Source organism: Prinia subflava (assembly GCF_021018805.1).
Source record: "Prinia subflava isolate CZ2003 ecotype Zambia chromosome W unlocalized genomic scaffold, Cam_Psub_1.2 scaffold_22_NEW, whole genome shotgun sequence".
In the NCBI taxonomy this organism is placed as follows: domain Eukaryota; kingdom Metazoa; phylum Chordata; class Aves; order Passeriformes; family Cisticolidae; genus Prinia; species Prinia subflava.
In genome coordinates, this window is record NW_026960606.1 from 7,670,579 (window position 1) to 7,687,626 (window position 17,048).

A 17,048-nucleotide genomic window follows, 5' to 3' on the forward strand; every position below is an offset into this window, starting at 1 on the left:
GTCTTCCCAGGGAATCCTTCAGGAAGTGTCTGTCCAGTGCTCCCTGCAGGGCACAACAGCTCCTTGTGGCTGTAACTGTCCTGGACTTCCCTCTGCATCACTTCCATCCCAGTCACAGGTCAGGAATTAACTCAGGTGCTCCAAGATGATCCAAAGTCTACAAGATCACAACTCCTGGCTTCAATTCCTCATGAGCACTTTATGATTCTGCTCTGTGGCTCATTCATCCTCTGATCCGTGTTTGCCGGAAATGTTCTCAAAGCCAAGGTGCTGTGTGTGAAATAAATCCCCCCTTTGCTGTGATGCTACAGTGGTTAATGGAATAAATAAGATGTGGCTGTGCTGACAGAATTGCAGCCACCCAGGGCAGTGCTGTGCTCACCTGTTTCTTTGAAGCCCCTCATCATTATCTATTTATCTCCTGTATTTATTTCTGAAAAGTGATTTTCTAGCTGTATTCATGCAGCAGCTACCTCAGAGTCTGTTCAGCAACAAGTTTTTAGTTACAGCAAAACTCTTCTGCTTTATGTGAATATTCTTCAGAAGCTGTTGTCTTGTTTGGCTTGATTATTTACTTTTTTTCCTTTTGGAGGGACTGATGTTGAAATAAATACCAGCAGGGAACTTTGAAAGCTCAGCAGTTCTAGCTCTTTCTTTTTTCCTTTTTTTTTTCAATTTGACAATAATTTGTATTTATTTCACTCCAGTGGTGTTGATGACTGTAGCAGTTTCACGTTCGCCAATTTTGACTTTTCCTGGTCAACACACCAAATTTGTGATGGTTTTTGTGCCTACTTTTTCTTTCTGTGAGATAGACTTTGGGAGAGAAAAAGGCAAAACAGGCTCAACCTAAAGGTTACAAAGTTAGGTTTATTAACACACACTAAAGGAAGGAAAAAAGAAGAAAAAAATGAAGCTTTCAAAACTTTTCTCTCCATCCCCACAAACTGTTTACTTTTCTACAACCAACATAGAGAGACAAAACTATGATTTTTATTTAGTTTCACCATTTAAAAATAATCTTTCATCACTTTGGGAGAGGAGTCTCTCTTGATGTCCCATAGAATTTCCCCACTAACAAAACAGTTTTCTCGTGGGTTTTAACTGCCACAAAAACAGCCGCCTGGTAAAAAACTTTGCTTCTGTGACCCCTCTCATTAGCAGTTTTCCCACGCTGCTTATGGGTCATGGGTCTAGACTTTTGCATATTAGGGTGTCACCTTTTAAAGATGCACAACTCAAAGGATTCTTCTCAGGGAACAGAGAGATCTCACTTCTTCACTAGCACAAAGGACTTATCTCTATCTCTGTTCAAGCATCTTTTAAGATCAGTATCACTTAGTCCATCACACACACCTTTGTTCAAAATCCACACACAAATTTGAAGATCTCCCTAAATGCATATCTTTCCATGATTTGAAGGGATATGTTAGTCCAGTTTCCATGGTTTACATCCAGAGAAGTCCAGTCAGAAATGTCCACTTCCTCAATCCCTTTTTTCCAATAATCTTTATCAGTTCTTTTGCTGACGTCATATCATGCTGTCTGTGAAAAACGAGGTCCACTTTCCTGGTAAAATTAAAAATAGGTTTAATAAAAAAAATATGTAAGACAATTAGGAGACAGAAATCAAACAAAGGATTAACGCCCAGGTGACTTGGCATTTAGCCAAGTGCACAGCTGCTATTTCAGAGACCTTCTTTAAATACCCTTTCTATTGCATCAGTCTGTTGCATATTCAAACTTTTCTACAAACTAGTTTCCATATTCCAGGAATTGTTTAGCATGGTCCCGCCTTTTTAGAGCATGCGTGTTTCTTGGCTGTGTCTTCATTATCACTTCTAGTTTGGGTTGTGATCTATGCTTTCTTCAGGTGGCAGGTGCTGATAGTCTGGCATATCAATAGCAGGGTCTTCTTCACACGTTCATTGGATGTTAACTAAACAGACAGTTCAATTGCAAGCATAACTATAAATCAGCTATTCCACTACTGTGACTAAGCAAAAACATAAAATCTGTATCCTTACAGCAGAGTTATTTCAGCACCACACATAAAACAATCATTTTAATATTTGCGAAAAGCCAATACTATAATGTGTATCTGTAACACTGTCTCTCTGTGTTCTTTCCTCTTAGGGAAAGAGTTGGAGTTTGAAGGCTTCAGCTTGCCCAGAAAGGGTTAAATCTGCCCAGGCCTACTATGGTCATGTGATTTTTGCCAGCAGCAGCTTCTCCCTGCTGCTGCTCTTCAGAGGGCCAGGCATTCCCCCCCACACCCCCCTTTTTTTTCTTTGCCTGGTAGTCACCGGAGCGGGGTGGGGGACCTCTGCCCACCCCTCGGTGACTGGACCCATAGATGTTATCAGAGGCTCAGCTGGCTCCAGGGGATAGGCAACCTCCCCTCTCCTGCCAGGAGCCCATGGAGAGGACCAGGCCTCCGGCTGCCTCCCCCTGCCTAACAGAGGGAGGGGCAGGGCAGGCTGGCCTGGGCTGTTCTAACAGAACGGCCCGGCTGATGTTACCTGTTCAAGTGGCCGAGAGGAAAGGGCCGACTTGCCCTTCCTCAGAATTTTATATGGGTGTTCCTCAGAGTTGCATCCAGCTTCTTCAATGGTCTAACAATATGTCAATATTCAAAAATGAACTCTGATAGGTGCCTGTCTCAAAACAATTTCAAGGTCCTGACAGGGAACTGTTCCCACTTTATCTAAAAGCCAAAATGTGTCAACCTATAACAATGACACTTCTGTATTTTTCCTCTTTATTTCTTTGGGATGAATTTAGGTCCCCTTTTCCTTGGGGTTGGTTGGTTTGGGTTTTTTAACTGAAATATACTGTATGCTTTTGTGCAGGAAGGCTAAATTTAAAAAAACTGCACAAAATAGGTCTGAAAGGAGGAGCAAAATGGCAAGGAAATGCTCTTAGAAATTCCTGAATTTTGCATGGGGAGTCAACATCTTTTGACATGAAGTTTTCTGTTCCTTAGCTGTAAATGGGATTTATTGCAGATTTGAGATTTTCCCCTGATTAGTTTGGTGGATTAGGAAAAACCTGGAATAGAGTTTTGAGAATGGGCAGTTCCTTGCCAGGAGGGATGTGCCTGACACTGGTTGAGGTCTTTGTCCTTCCCGTGGAAGCTTCATTGACTCTTAAATCTTTGTCCTTCTCTTTCAGAAACTGTTCAGAAGAGAAATTCAGCCTCCATTCAAACCTGCCTCTGGAAAGCCAGAAGATACTTTCTGTTTTGATCCAGAATTCACAGCAAAAACACCAAAAGGTAACTGTGCATAGCTGTAAATGGGTGAGATTTGAGGGACAGGAGGGTCAAATTAATGCTAAAACAACAAGCAGAAAAGCCAGGGAAAAAGTTATAAGGAAAGGATGCACCAGGGTTCCAGTGCTTTGAAGGAGGATGTTCCCCTCAGCAGGTTTCTGTTCTTTGAATATTTTGTTAATCTTTGACTCGGGAAGAAAAAAATAAATGGAATATTAAAAGTTGGACTATGTTTCTAGTTATGATTAAAGTCAAGCATGCAATGTTTGAGGGCAAGTATTAAATATTAAAGTAAACTCAATTTGATTGCAGCAGTGAGTCTTTTTAGGGTCAGCATTTTATTGAGACTGCCTTGCTTTAAGAAACTATTATCATTATTATTGCTTGGTTTGCTTCAAGTTTCACTTGAGGTTTTCTTTTGTGAATATAGCTGCTGCATCCAGCTTCTAAACCCTCTTCCCGTGTTTGGAGAAGGTCTGTGCTCTTGATAGGCTACACAAAATTATTGAGCTGTGCTCACTGTGAGATTTCATACAGTGAATTCAGAGGTACACAGAATATAACCTGAGGAAAACTTAATTCTATTAATTCAGGGATATTTTTTTCAGTCAAAATTTACTATTTGGGTATTCTTGTGTTGCCTCACTTGTGCCTTGCCAGCAGCTCATTCGCCACTGAACCAGCAGTTCTGTTGTTGCTCTTCTGTGTTACAAAGCTGTTAAGCTTTGACAATGATCTTTATTTCTTTTCCATAAGTAGTTTTGCTTCAGTGAACTTCTTCCTTAAAACATGTGTTCACACATAAATTCCTGCAGTGCTTTGCAGTTTTCTCTAAACCCTGGAATACTTGTTTGTGTTTGTTACTGAAGTAAGAGAGCACAGATGACAAACTAGAAGTTTTATTTATTATTTAACATTGATGTTCCTCTTGTTTGCTTCCCTCCCCTCAAGATGGTTTTTCTAACATACCTCTCCTGAATGTTATGAAATGGCCTTGCTGGGATGTAGCCACACTAATCTTGTGTGTCTGTGTGCCCCCAGATTCTCCAGGGGTCCCACCCAGTGCAAACGCCCATCAACTCTTCAAGGGATTTAGTTTTGTTGCAACTACTACTGTGGAAGACCATAAAATTTCACCCCTCACCAATATCCTGCCCATAGTCCAGGTAATGCTTTGCTTTTGGGAAACTTCTTTCACATGTCAAAGACTTACCAATATTCAGTATTTACATTTGCTTTGTTGAGGAGACGGTTATAAAAGTCTTATTAAATACTTCCATATGTTTGATTTTAAAAAGTGAGTTACTGTTTCTCTGGAGGCAGAATTTCAAAGAAAAATCATGAGCAAGCAAGAGAAACTTCTGCTTTTGGTACCAGTGTAATGGCAAAGAGAATCCTGTTGCTTTAGATAACCATTTGCCTGTGTTTTTTTTAAAGCAGCTTCATGGAAACAGTGCACAGTTCACTGATGTCTATGAACTGAAGGAAGATATTGGTGTGGGCTCCTACTCTGTTTGCAAAAGATGTATCCACATAGCTACAAACATGGAGTTTGCTGTGAAGGTATTGGCATAAATTCTACTCTGACATTCTGAAAATATTGGCTAGTAGATTTGAAAACTTATATTTGTGAATTTCCCAGTTATTGTGGCTGTTTATGTGTTTATAAGTTACAATCTTGAAAGCTGAAAATCCTGTACAATGATGGGAACACTGGAAATAAAACGAGATTCACAAGGGTGGAACTGGGCTGCAGGGAATTAGTGATGTTTCAGACCAGTGCATTTCCTTGTTCAGTGGAGCAGGATAGGTGATAGAATTTTAACAAGGATAGAGCAAGAAATGAATAAATGGAATTAGAAGCTGGAAGATTAATTACTCATGATTAGTAAGAAGTAATGAACTCTAGATTTTTTTTTCTGTTGTTTAAATGAGAATATAAATTTAAAAAAATGTCATTAGCAAATAGCCTTTGCTTATGCAAGTTATTTTTCCTGTTATATTTTGCAGATAATTGATAAAAGCAAAAGGGATCCCTCAGAAGAAATCGAAATTCTTATGCGTTATGGGCAACATCCAAATATTATCACTTTAAAGGATGTATGTACCTCCTTTTTTGCTGCCTCTTATTAGACAGTGCTGAAAAAATAAACGCAGATGTCGGCAATTTATTGGGATTCATTAAGTTTCTTTTACATAGAAAAATCTACTGGCAGAGCAGTATGTAATAGTAGAGGGAGTGTTTCAAAATACAACGTTGTCCTGGTACTAATTTTTTCTAAGGCCTGTTTAACCAGCCTGAAGTGAGAAATGATGTAAAGGTTAGAAATGCCATATTTCTTCTTGTTTCAAAGGAGCAGCCAATGTGTTGGTGAAAAGAAAAGAAAAGAAAAAAAAAAAAGCAGTGGCCTGCATGTTGTCCTGTCTATCCCAGAATGACCCTGGAAGGGAAGAGCAGTAGGGAGTTGTAGGGCTGCTCTCCTCTTCCAACGGTAGTTCTTACACTGAAAAATGTAACTCAGAGTGATGAATTAACAACTTGAATTGAGAGTGATGAATTAACAGCTGAGTTATGAACTCCCAGGATGACACATGAGCTGCCTTGCAGTCCCTGCTTTGGCAGTCCCTGCTGTTTGTGCTGCCTACTCCTGTGGGAGGAGGGGATTTCTGGGGATGTGTAACTACAGATGTTGCCTTTTAATAGCTCGGAGTGTATTTTGTGTGAGTGCACTGTTCAACCTCTCCCCAGGTGTATGATGATGGCAGATTCATCTACCTGGTCACAGAGCTGATGAAGGGGGGGGAGCTGCTGGACCGCATCCTGAGGCAGAAATTCTTCTCGGAGCGGGAGGCCAGCGCTGTGCTCTTCACCATCACCAAGACCGTGGACTACCTGCATTGCCAGGGGGTGAGTGAGCCCTCCCACTACACACCCCTGTCACAGCTCTGAAATTACCTTGCCCTGTGTCCTTTGCTTGGCTTGTTCTCATGCTACAAGGTTTTGTATTTATCACAAAGGTGAATCATAGAAACAACTTATCCTGTTATCCTGGCAAACCCTTTGGACTACACTTTATGAAACAGCAGATTTTTGTCCTGTTCTCCTTGCCAAATGGTGATGCTGGTTCCAGTTGCGTTATGAGCCAGGAGGTTTTTATTACATTACTTGAACTAGAATTTTTGGGTACTTTAAAGTTACATAGTTTTTTAAAACTCTCATAAGTATCTTAATCTAGAGAATAGCTTTCATAAATTGTAAATTACAAACAAATGTACCTGCTCCTCCTAAATGATGGCTTTTCTAATATCTTTGCTTAAAGGTGGTGCACCGAGACCTTAAACCCAGTAATATTTTATACACTGATGATTCAAACAATGCTGATTCTATCAGGATTTGTGATTTTGGATTTGCAAAACAACTTCGAGGAGAAAATGGACTACTTCTAACTCCCTGCTACACAGCAAACTTTGTGGCACCAGAGGTATTTCAAGCTGCTCTGTGTTTTCTTTATGCTGTTTTTGGTGCATCAAATGCTTAAAAATTTCAGCAATGCTTGGAAAAAACCTTCAACAGTTCTGCTACTTTTCTTTAAATATAATCACACATGCTTTTTAAACACTGGGGCATGTTTATTATAAACCTGCTTTAAAAACAGCAGAGCCCACCCTTAAAGATAAGATGTGAGCCTGTTGAAAATCTTAAGAGATTACCTGGGAACAAGAAATATTCTTGGTATTTACTGCAACCTGTATATTAGAAAATCAATAGTCAAATCTCTGACATGATCCAGGGATGGTCTTACCCTTCCTTAGGCTGTGGTGTTGTTTTGGGGTGTTTTTTGTAATATATGGTAAATCTTTAATGCTCTCTGTATCATAGGTTCTCATGAGACAGGGATATGATGCTGCTTGTGACATATGGAGCTTGGGAGTTCTCCTTTACACAATGTTGGCAGGGTGAGAATATTTCTGAGCTCTTTTGTTTACCTAAAATCCCAGAATGTTGCCTGAATCCTTGCTTCCATAGAAATGGTGAGGCATGGGCTCATGGAATGACACAGACACTCAGGTGGGACAGGCAGTGCTGAATCAAAGCCAAATAAACCATGTTTATCTCACAGGTAGGATCAGGGTTTCTCTTCCCATACTGCAGGACTTGGGGGTGCCAAAGACTTCCCCCAGTTTTCAGGAGGAAATTGAGTCTGTGAAAATATGTGGTGGGTTTCTTTTTACCCTCCAGTCTCTTGTCCTCCCACCCCATCCCCTTTACTTACCTTGTGTCTCTTGCCCCTGCTGCATTCCTGTGTAGAACACTCTGGGTTGTGATCTCTGGAGTTTCCTAAACAATCCAAACCTAATGAAGCTCTAGGAAGCATCTAGTGGCCAAATGAGAGATGTTTGCTGGATACCGCTCTAACAGAAAAATAGCAGGTTTTTCATCTTATGGCTAAATTCTGTCTATTCGAAATTATTCTCTTGAGAAATCTCTACTTGCCATTTAATACTAGAAATAATAATATTTAATAGTATGTGTATACATTCTGTGATATGTTTCTGTTGGCATTGGAATATTGACTCTGATTCATGAGATTTTACCAGTTTCTTGCAGTTTTTATCTAACAAGGTGTTTTTGTTGGTTTTTTTCTTTCACCAGCTATACTCCATTTGCCAATGGTCCCAATGATACTCCTGAGGAGATCCTAGTACGGATAGGCAGTGGAAAATTCTCTCTAAGTGGAGGCAATTGGGACACTGTTTCAGATGCAGCAAAGGTGTAAATGTTTTTTGGTTTTATATTTTTGTAGAATTCCAATGAAATCTACTGAGCTTTATCAGCTAGACTGCTCTGTAAGTGTAGTTTGTTATTATTGTCTGCAGACTTCATTGCAGGGAAGGATATCTGCTCCGACATTTTATTTAAAGACTCCATCTGTAATCAGTATGGATTCCCTGGGATGGTGTTGACCCATTCTGTGGGTATCTTTATCACCAGTGTTATCTTTTAAAAAGATCAGCATTAATATTAAATATTAACGTTTAAATATTTTTTCCTGATCCTTTGGAACTGCACTATTTGTTCATTTCAGTAGGAGTGATTCGGAATGCTTGTTGGCTGCTGCTGTCTTAGCATGAGAAATTCACTTTTGTGTATTTAAGAATGCTTCACATTTTGTACCTAAAACAAAGGGAACATTGTGTCAGCTTGCTCGTATTTTGGTTTTATTTCAAACTATTGCTGTCTCTGTTCTGCACCCTTCCCACCCACCTCTCCTTTGTTGTAATTAATCAGTAGCTTATTGCTAATGTTTCTCACAGGCAAAAACAAATGTCCATTGCTGTTGGCTTTATGCTTTATGTGGCTCCTTGAAGGAAAAATTCCTTGCTGGTGTCTCACTGTCTCTGAATTCAGTTGTAGTAAGGAGTCAGCAGAGCCCAAAGTGCAGAATGAACAAGGAGAGAGATTTGCAAATAATAGCTTTCCTCCATAAAATCTGCTTACTACATTATAATAGGATTTCTAGTCTTTTAAAGATTGCATTCATAATAAACATGAAAGGCACAACAGTGAGTTGCTTTGCAATCAAGGCTGGCTCTGTTGAACTGCTCCAATAGTACCACACATTGTTCTCAGCCTTCTGCAGTGTCAGGGTGCAGAATGATCCCATTTGTCTGCTGATCTGTGTGCTGACATTCTGTTAATCCCTCCACATCGGGTGCTTCTCTCATAGCTGCCATCCCTGCTGCTTTAAAGGCCGCCTAAGATGATTTGGACTGAGCAATTTTCGTGTTTCCCTTCCCTGCAGGACTTGTTGTCACACATGCTGCACGTGGATCCCCACCAGCGGTACACGGCCGAGCAGGTGCTGAAGCATTCCTGGATTGCCTGTAGGGACCAGCTGCCTCATTATCAGCTCAACAGGCAAGATGCTCCACATCTAGTAAAGGTAAACCCACCTGGGATGCTGCTTCAGCTGGGGGCTGTGCAAGGAGTTCAGTTGGTTTAGAGCTACAGACAGAAGTCTCATTTTTTCTATTTGCTTTCTGTAGTACCAACACATTTAAGTTACATAGTGAGACAAATTCATGGAATGGTGGATTGGTTTGGGTTGGGAGGGACCTTAAAGCTGGGCCACCCACCCCCTGCCATGGGCAGGGACACCTTTCACTGTCTCAGGCTTCTCCAAGCCCCAATGTCCAGCTTGGCCTTGGACACTGCCAGGGATCCAGGGGCAGCCACAGCTTCTCAGGGCACCCTGTGCCAGGGCCTGCCCACCTTCACAGGGAGGAATTTCTTCCCAATATCCCACCTAACCCTGCCCTCTGGCAGTGTGAAGCCATTCCCCTTGTCCTGGCACTACATACCTCTGTGTAAAGTTCCTCTACAAATGAAATTAATAAATAATTATTTTTAACCTCTGTAGAGGAAGAGATTTTTGTGTGTGTTTTCTGTAAGGTAGTTCTTGAGCTGTCTCCTATGTCAGGACCTGAGTAACCACTGAAGTGGCTGTATTTGAGAAATTTGTTCTAATCTGGCTTGAAAGATACAAATTCTGACCTACATTAACAGGTCACTCCTACATCTAAGGGATACAAAACAAGTACAAAAGAAAGAGAAAGAAGTGTCAGGCACCCATGCTTAGACATTGGAAGGATTCAACAACAGATTTTTTTTTCCTAACAAACTTAGGAGAATTCACATGACCTGGCATAAGTTTTGTTTGGTTTTAATAGAGCTAGTTGAGTATTTAATGTTTACTTGCTTTATTTTCTGATTAAAACTTCTACATATATGAATTATTATCACGTATTTCCTTTTTCTCTAGGGAGCCATGGCTGCTACATATTCTGCACTGAATCACAAGACATTTCAGCCAGTGCTGGAGCCTGTGGCAGCCTCCAGTTTAGCTCAGCGACGAAGCATGAAAAAGCTCACATCCACAGACTTATAGATCCACTGGGACACCTGAGCAGACACAAGCAAGGGGGAAACCTAGCAAGTGGCTCTGTTTTGCCTGACCTGTGATCAAAAGGCATCTATGGTTTCCTGCTACACTACTTGAATTCTGTATAAGTCCTTTTTTTAAAAAGAAAAAAAATCCACAGGTTCATACTGTGTTTGTTTTACAGGCCATATCTGTTAACTTAAACATCAGGTACACCATAATGAATTTCTCTACACTGTCCTTTGAGATGTGTTGGAAATATTCTTTCACATTCTTTATAGTTTTGCTGGGTTCAGGTTAAAAAAAACAAAAACAAAAAAAAATTTAGGGGACCATTCCCAATGACCAAGTTGTACATAAAGCGTCAGTGTGAGTTTTCTTGCTTCACACCTTTAGACCTTGCTGTGAAAGGCAAATTCTTCATTTTGTAATTGGGCACTTCCTTGATTCAACTCAGTTCCTTTCCCTTGTCCATGACTTATGCAGTTGAGCAATGTGATGTGCCAAAGTTAATTCATCACTGTTGATTTGGTAAGTCTGTGTTTGCATGGTGCCAGTAACTGAGGAGTTTCTGTGGAAATACAAACCAAAGGGATATACAAGATCCTGCACTTCAATTTGATCTCTTGTGACCCAAAAGAAATGCTGGTTATGGCCTCTAACAGGAAAATGAACATTTATGGTCGTTACCACAAATTGTGTCCTCCACTGAGCTGGAGAAAGTCAATATATGAAAACTGTCAAAATTCAGGCTCTCAGAAACATTGGTGCCACTTCAAAACAACATCATGCAGCTCAATCCTTTGTTATTTATATTTCCTATCCATTAGTACAACTACTGTGTTACTTTCCTCAGCAGTCTTTCCACTAAATACACCCAATATTAGGTTTGTTTGGCATATGAGACAAACTGACACTTTATTATAACCAACTTGGCACTTGGGGTTTATTTTTATTTATTTGATTTTATTTTTAATAGAAGGTTGCTTCTCTCTTACTCTCTTGCCACATGTACAAATATTACAGAACAGCAATGCAAAATTCTCTTTGCCTAACTGTAGGAGTAGCTTGGGAAAATAAATAAGCCTTGCTGTGTGCCCAGATGAGGGAATTCTGACCAAGAAATTTCACAGTTAGGGACAAATTTCTTTCAGCATCCTGTGGCCAGCACTCACTCACCCTCTCTGTCTGGTGTTAGGACTTCAGCTGTTCCTAAATGCTCTGGTGGAAAGGAAATTCATTTCAGGGCCAGAATTACCTTGGGGTTTCCTGACTCAAAACCAATGCTAACTGCTGATAGTTCATTCAGAGCTATACTTATAAGTGTTTTCAAAAGTTGTAGACACTGAGTAATTATAGTGACATAGCAGGATGATTTTAAATATTAAATATATTAGTGACATTAGACTGTGAAGTGACCAAAACTCAAACATAGTTCAGACTCATTTGTCATCATTGAATTTTCAAATGCAAGACCCCAGGGCAGACAGAAATCAGTGTTTTGAGACAGCAAAAAAAAAAAACTTCCAGGAGAATTCTGGCCCAAGCACCAGGAGTGGTGGTGATAACTCAGATCTCAGAAGAGATGTTGGCTGGTTTTTGGTTATACCTGTGAAGGAATTGGTGATGTTGGAAGTACTTTTAGATAAGCTGCTTTCTTCTGTTGTGATGGGGGAAGATGGACATTATCTGGCCAAATAGTTAAGTATGAATATATGTAGAGTTGAGACTTAATGATAGAGCAAACATAGGTGTGCTCTTTGTATCACACAGAACATCCCCCAGATGGAACTTCTTGAGTGTTTGTTAGATGTTGGAAGCTTTAGGGGTCATTTGTGCCTAGTTTTGAGGTGCCTGTTTGAAATGCTTGAAAGCTTATCAAAGAACACAACTGCTTCCTGGAAAGCTCCTTGTTTAATACAAAATCTGCCCCTTTTGCAGCTGCTTCATCTTCCTTTTCGTTATTGAAGACCTTTTCCAGCAAGAATGCCTGGAAACCTCTTGTCTACACTCTGTCAGGGTCATTTTTATGTGAATTTAAAGATGACTGCCAGAAGAATTTTAATTCACTAAAAAAAAAAAAAAAAAAAAAAAAAAGGCAAAAGTGGTGTAAATTAAACACTCTGAGCCCAGGTCTAGGTGTCATGTGGTGTTGGGGATAAGAAGTAATACAAAGCCTGGAATACCAGGAAAATGTCAAACTTGAATTGTCTTCAGCTTTCCTGTAAGGCAGCAGCTGGTCTTTAATGGCTTTACCCATGAGTCATTTAACAGTGTTTCTGTTGATATTTTCTTTTAGCTTGCTTAGAAGCACCACGGCATAAGCACCTTAAAAGCTTTTTTCACAAGAGCAGTTGGAAGCAGCTGAAGGGACTCAAGTTGTTCTTGATGTGCAACACAAAGGTGGTGAGAGGAAAAGAACACAAACAAGGTGGATGTTCTGATTCATTGCAGAGTATTTAAAACATCTCCTGTAAAGTTATCCCTGTGTTATATCACTACTGACCTTTAGTGCAAGTGGTACTCCAGGGATAAAAGCAACGTTTCAGTGATTGCAGCATTACAAAGTTGTCTTCTCCTGGGGAAAACGTATGGATATGTTATATCTGACAGGCCAGTGTACCCTGGTATTCCAATTATAATCCTTATTTTGGGGGGAAAGTTCCCTTGCTCTGACTATTTCAGCATATCAGTCTTGGACTATTTGGGATCTGCAGGAACACGAAAGAGTTCACTTGCAGTTTACTTTTACTATATTTAATGATCATTTTTGTGAGGCTCCTTTGGGAATTCCTTGCCTGTTTCTCATCCCTTTCTTTCCCAACTTAGGTTTTGATATCTAAAAGTAGCATGGTCTGCTCATGAGCTGTCAGTTAAAGGTTTGAGATGGAAGAGCAGGTGGGAAATGGGAAAGTGCTCTGGCTGCAGTGAAAGACTGGAGGTTGGTGGAAATTATTTCATATCATCTGGGCACAGTTCAAGTTTACAAACTGGTGATGTTCTTACTGCCTTACTGAGTTAGAAAAAAAAGACAAATTTTTACAAAGGCTCATAATTATACAGAAGTAGGCATTCAGACTAAAGGAATTTCCACAGAACTAAGTCTTTAATGATAGAATATTTTGGCTGTGGCTTCCTGCCAAAAAAGCTCCTGCTCTGATGTTTGGTGATGATCATTCTAAGTTCCAGCTCTGGGGCACACAGAAAGCAGATTCCCACTGGAGCTGGAGTGGGCTCAGGATGTCTTTTGCTGTTCTTTCACCCCAGGATATCTCAATTTGTACGTTCAGTTATCCTTTGGATATTAAGTGAGGAACTCTGTCGTATTCCTGTTCCATATCCAAAAACTGCAGTGGCATCATGATGAGCCCATGGTAGGGTCACAGGGGCCTTCCTGAGAGCTTTCCTGGTTGGGTCCAGTCAAGCCATCGATGTGTGGCTTGTGTGGTTTTCTTTATCCCATTGTGCTCAAAGTCAGTGAATTCCTCTTGCCCACGCCAGGAGGTGCAGGGGGCTGATCCTGCTGTTCATTTCAGGCCTCTGTTGTTTGAATGTTCTTGCAGCCAGAGGAGGCATCCAAAATCTCACCCAAGTCAGCCATGCTGAGCTTGAATTCTGTCTTCCATGTTTTAATACCTTTTCCAAAGCTGATCTTCAGCTGCCCAATAGTTAAAATAACCTTTAGCAAACTTCAAGATTTCCTTGCAATGTATTTAGAGACTGGTCTGTAGAGCTATGTGAAATTAATTACACAAGATGATAATAATTCTCCTTGTTTGTGTCGGTGAAATTGGGCTAAAACATCAATGGTTTTATGTATTTCTGTAGCACTTAAGCTTTTCAGTCCTACCTAGAACTAAAAGTTTGCAATATTTGTGGGAGGGGAGGGAGGAGCAGGTTTTTCTTTCTCAAAGTTTCCAGAAAGCTTCTGAAGCTGTGATCATAATGGAGTCCTTATGTAATCTTATAGGAGCTCTGTAGGGTTAAAAACATAAAATTCTCCTTAAAAGTTTGTTCCAAAGCTCTTTTAGGTGTGCACTGAAAGCTATCGGTAACACCCCTGCACTTCATCCATACCACATCAGCCTTCTGCATCAATATTTCTGTCTCTGCTCCAGTTATTTTTTAAAATATTTTCTTCTTCAAATAGAAGAATGGATAGAAATTTGAAAACTCCCACCCTTAATGTATGGCTGAAGCTGACTGAGTATTGTAATAATTTGCATAATTAGAAAGTCCCCCACTAAATCATCAGCAAGTGGTTTTCTTGAGATTTTTCCTGTGTAAAGAAAGCAAACTTTCTCTGAAAGCTTTAAAATATACTTAATTGATTATGTCTCTTAATTATTAATTTTTGGGCAATAGCTTATTACCGATAGTGAGTTTGAATAATCCTGAATCTTCTTGTGGGGTTTTTCACATGAGGCCTGAGGACACTGGAGGTGGATCTGCTTTGCAGGACCAAGTGTTCAGGTTTGGGTGTTTTGCAGTAGACTTTTGAGCAGTGTTTGCTAATTAATTGATTAATTGCATTATCATAATGTCCCAAGCACTTTGGCATCTTGTACTGATGCTCTGGTTAGAGCTGAAACTCTCCTGGCACGTGGCTAAATCTCCATAAAGGGCATTAATTGAGAACAGTGTGTAATGAATTCCATGCTCTCTGAGGTACTTCAAAGATGAAACTACACAAGGTCCCCATTATCAGATATTGTAACTGTCATTTCTTTCTCTTAAGAATATTGTGGATTTTGTATCATACTGTATTTATTTCATTTAATTTTAAAAGAAATGTTTTCTTTAAAGCTCTGTATATATTGACATTAAAGTTTGCATTGTACTACGTTCTCTTCTTGCAAGGCTGGGTCTGGCAGTGCAGAGATGTTTCTCTTGGCACTGCTGCCTTCAATTACAACACACCAAAGACAGCCTCAAAATTGTATTTATTTTTGTCAAACTCCCTGAATAATCATAAAGGTACAGTTTTAATTAGCTGGCAGTTCCTTGAGTACTAGAATAAAAGGGTTGCAAATTCATAACATTTGGTAATTGACAGAAATCTATCACTTCTGCTTTGGAAGTTTGCTTGCTTCTGATTTTCAAATGGATATAAAAAACAATGAGCAAACATTCCTAAATTAAATGTATATGAATTATTTCATAAACCTTGCCAAAAATCTCACATACATCAATCTCTACTTATAAATTTATATTCAGTCAAGTGTTTCGTGCCACACTTGCAGCAAAACAGACATTCAGTGGTAGGATTGATGTGTTACCTCAGGGTGGGATCATCTACCTCTGTGTTTTTTAAGTACGTATTAAATTGGACTTCATAAAGTAAGAGGAAATAATTTTCCTGCAAAGATCTGATCTTTTGAAAGTTGATGCATTACAAGTGTCAGGAATTACATTAAAAACTAGGTTTAAAATCCTCCTGAGGTATTTGATAACTGCTGGTGCTGTTTGTATTCACAATGGTTTATAAATACTTGATTTTTTTGAATGCACAGGAACGTTTTCCCACCTTTGCCTCACGTCCGTCTCCCAGGTGCTGTTTGCTCACACAAGACACTGCTTTTACTAGCACTGGTGGCAGAAGAAGAGAGGGACTGGACCCACAGAGGAGGCAGCAGGTGCAAGTTTCCCAGACTGATGATTTGTTTGATTTTCATTCAAGGTAGGCAGGAAAAACAAATCAAATTGGACAAAAACATTAATATAATTTTTTAAAGCCCTGAGTCTCAGGTATTGGGATCTGGAGGCTTGGTGAAGATGTTGCTAGGTGGGAGGAGACAAGGCATGGATTAAAAGCCAACCTTACTGAATATTTGAAAAAACCAAGGACAGGGATGAGCCAAGTGCTAAAAAAGATGCCAGAATGTGCCTTAATTGCATCCTGCTCTTTGTTTTCCTGCAAATTTTGGTTCGCGGGAGCCGTTTTCCCCATGATTCATCTCTGAAGCTTTATGACTGTAAGAGGCACCTTCCCATGTCTCTTGTGTTTTTATGAGGTGTAAAATGTTTTAACGTAAAGATGTTCCCACCTTTACTTGCCCCAGCAGTAGCAGGAGGAGGGAACAGTTGTCTGCTGGCAGTTTTGCCAAAATATTGCATTTATTTTAACTTTTGTTTAACAATTTTCTCCCAGAACCTCTGGGGAACTTTTCTCAGAGGCTGGGGCTTCTTGTGGACCTCTTGAAAGACTCAGGAAGCTTTTGGCCGAGATGAGGTCAGTTCTGCAGTCCCTTGAGGCACTGTTTGGGCAGGGGCTCACTCACAGCTCCCTCCTCTTGGAGTCATTTGCATTTCCAGCCTTGGAGCAAATCTTTAACTGTAGGTAATCAGGGATATGCGATCGGAAGATGTCGCGCTGTACAGGCAGACAGAGCCCCTCCCCCTCAAATAATCAATGCAGTTTAACCCCCTCAGTTACCTAGTGATGCAAGCAGACGGAAGTGGCATCCTAAACCCAAGCTATTTAACCCCATACCGCCTTCTAATAAACGCCATTCGCCGTCCACCACATTGGTGTCTGTGAGCTAATGGCCCGAGCGGCCTGGGGTTGGTCGCTGTGCTGTTCCTGAACCAGGTCGTCACGCCTCAGAGAAGGCAGCAAGTGGTGCCGAAAACCGGGAATCACTCGGGTAACGGGAATCGCCTGGATGGGTGAACAGCGGCTGGAGCGGCAGGGCCAGCTCAGCGGGGAGGATGCTCCCGGACCAGTGAAAGAGAATGGAAGCTCTCGCGAAGGTCGTATCCGATTCATAAGCAATGGGGTATTGATTGTAAACCAAAAGACTTTAATCTCGCCGTCGTGAGGCTTTTAG

The 17,048-nt window shown here is 40.5% G+C and overlaps 1 protein-coding gene across 9 annotated transcripts in view; it reads left to right on the top strand.

Annotated features, from left to right (window-relative positions):
- LOC134564926 (ribosomal protein S6 kinase alpha-6) overlaps window positions 1-15,065 on the top strand; it is a 44,883-nt gene extending 29,818 nt beyond the window's left edge. For 7 of the 9 annotated variants that reach the window (XM_063424225.1, XM_063424223.1, XM_063424228.1 and 4 more), the window contains 10 exons: window positions 3,175-3,277; window positions 4,316-4,440; window positions 4,712-4,837; window positions 5,285-5,374; window positions 6,024-6,182; window positions 6,595-6,756; window positions 7,155-7,231; window positions 7,929-8,046; window positions 9,079-9,219; window positions 10,099-15,065. In XM_063424225.1, coding sequence (XP_063280295.1) covers window positions 3,175-3,277; window positions 4,316-4,440; window positions 4,712-4,837; window positions 5,285-5,374; window positions 6,024-6,182; window positions 6,595-6,756; window positions 7,155-7,231; window positions 7,929-8,046; window positions 9,079-9,219; window positions 10,099-10,224 — 1,227 coding nt within the window. In that variant the 3' untranslated portion in view covers window positions 10,225-15,065. The remainder of the gene's footprint in view (window positions 1-3,174; window positions 3,278-4,315; window positions 4,441-4,711; window positions 4,838-5,284; window positions 5,375-6,023; window positions 6,183-6,594; window positions 6,757-7,154; window positions 7,232-7,928; window positions 8,047-9,078; window positions 9,220-10,098) is intronic. The other 2 variants (XM_063424229.1, XM_063424224.1) reach the window with 1 other exon arrangement.
- The last annotated feature ends 1,983 nt before the right edge of the window (window positions 15,066-17,048 follow it).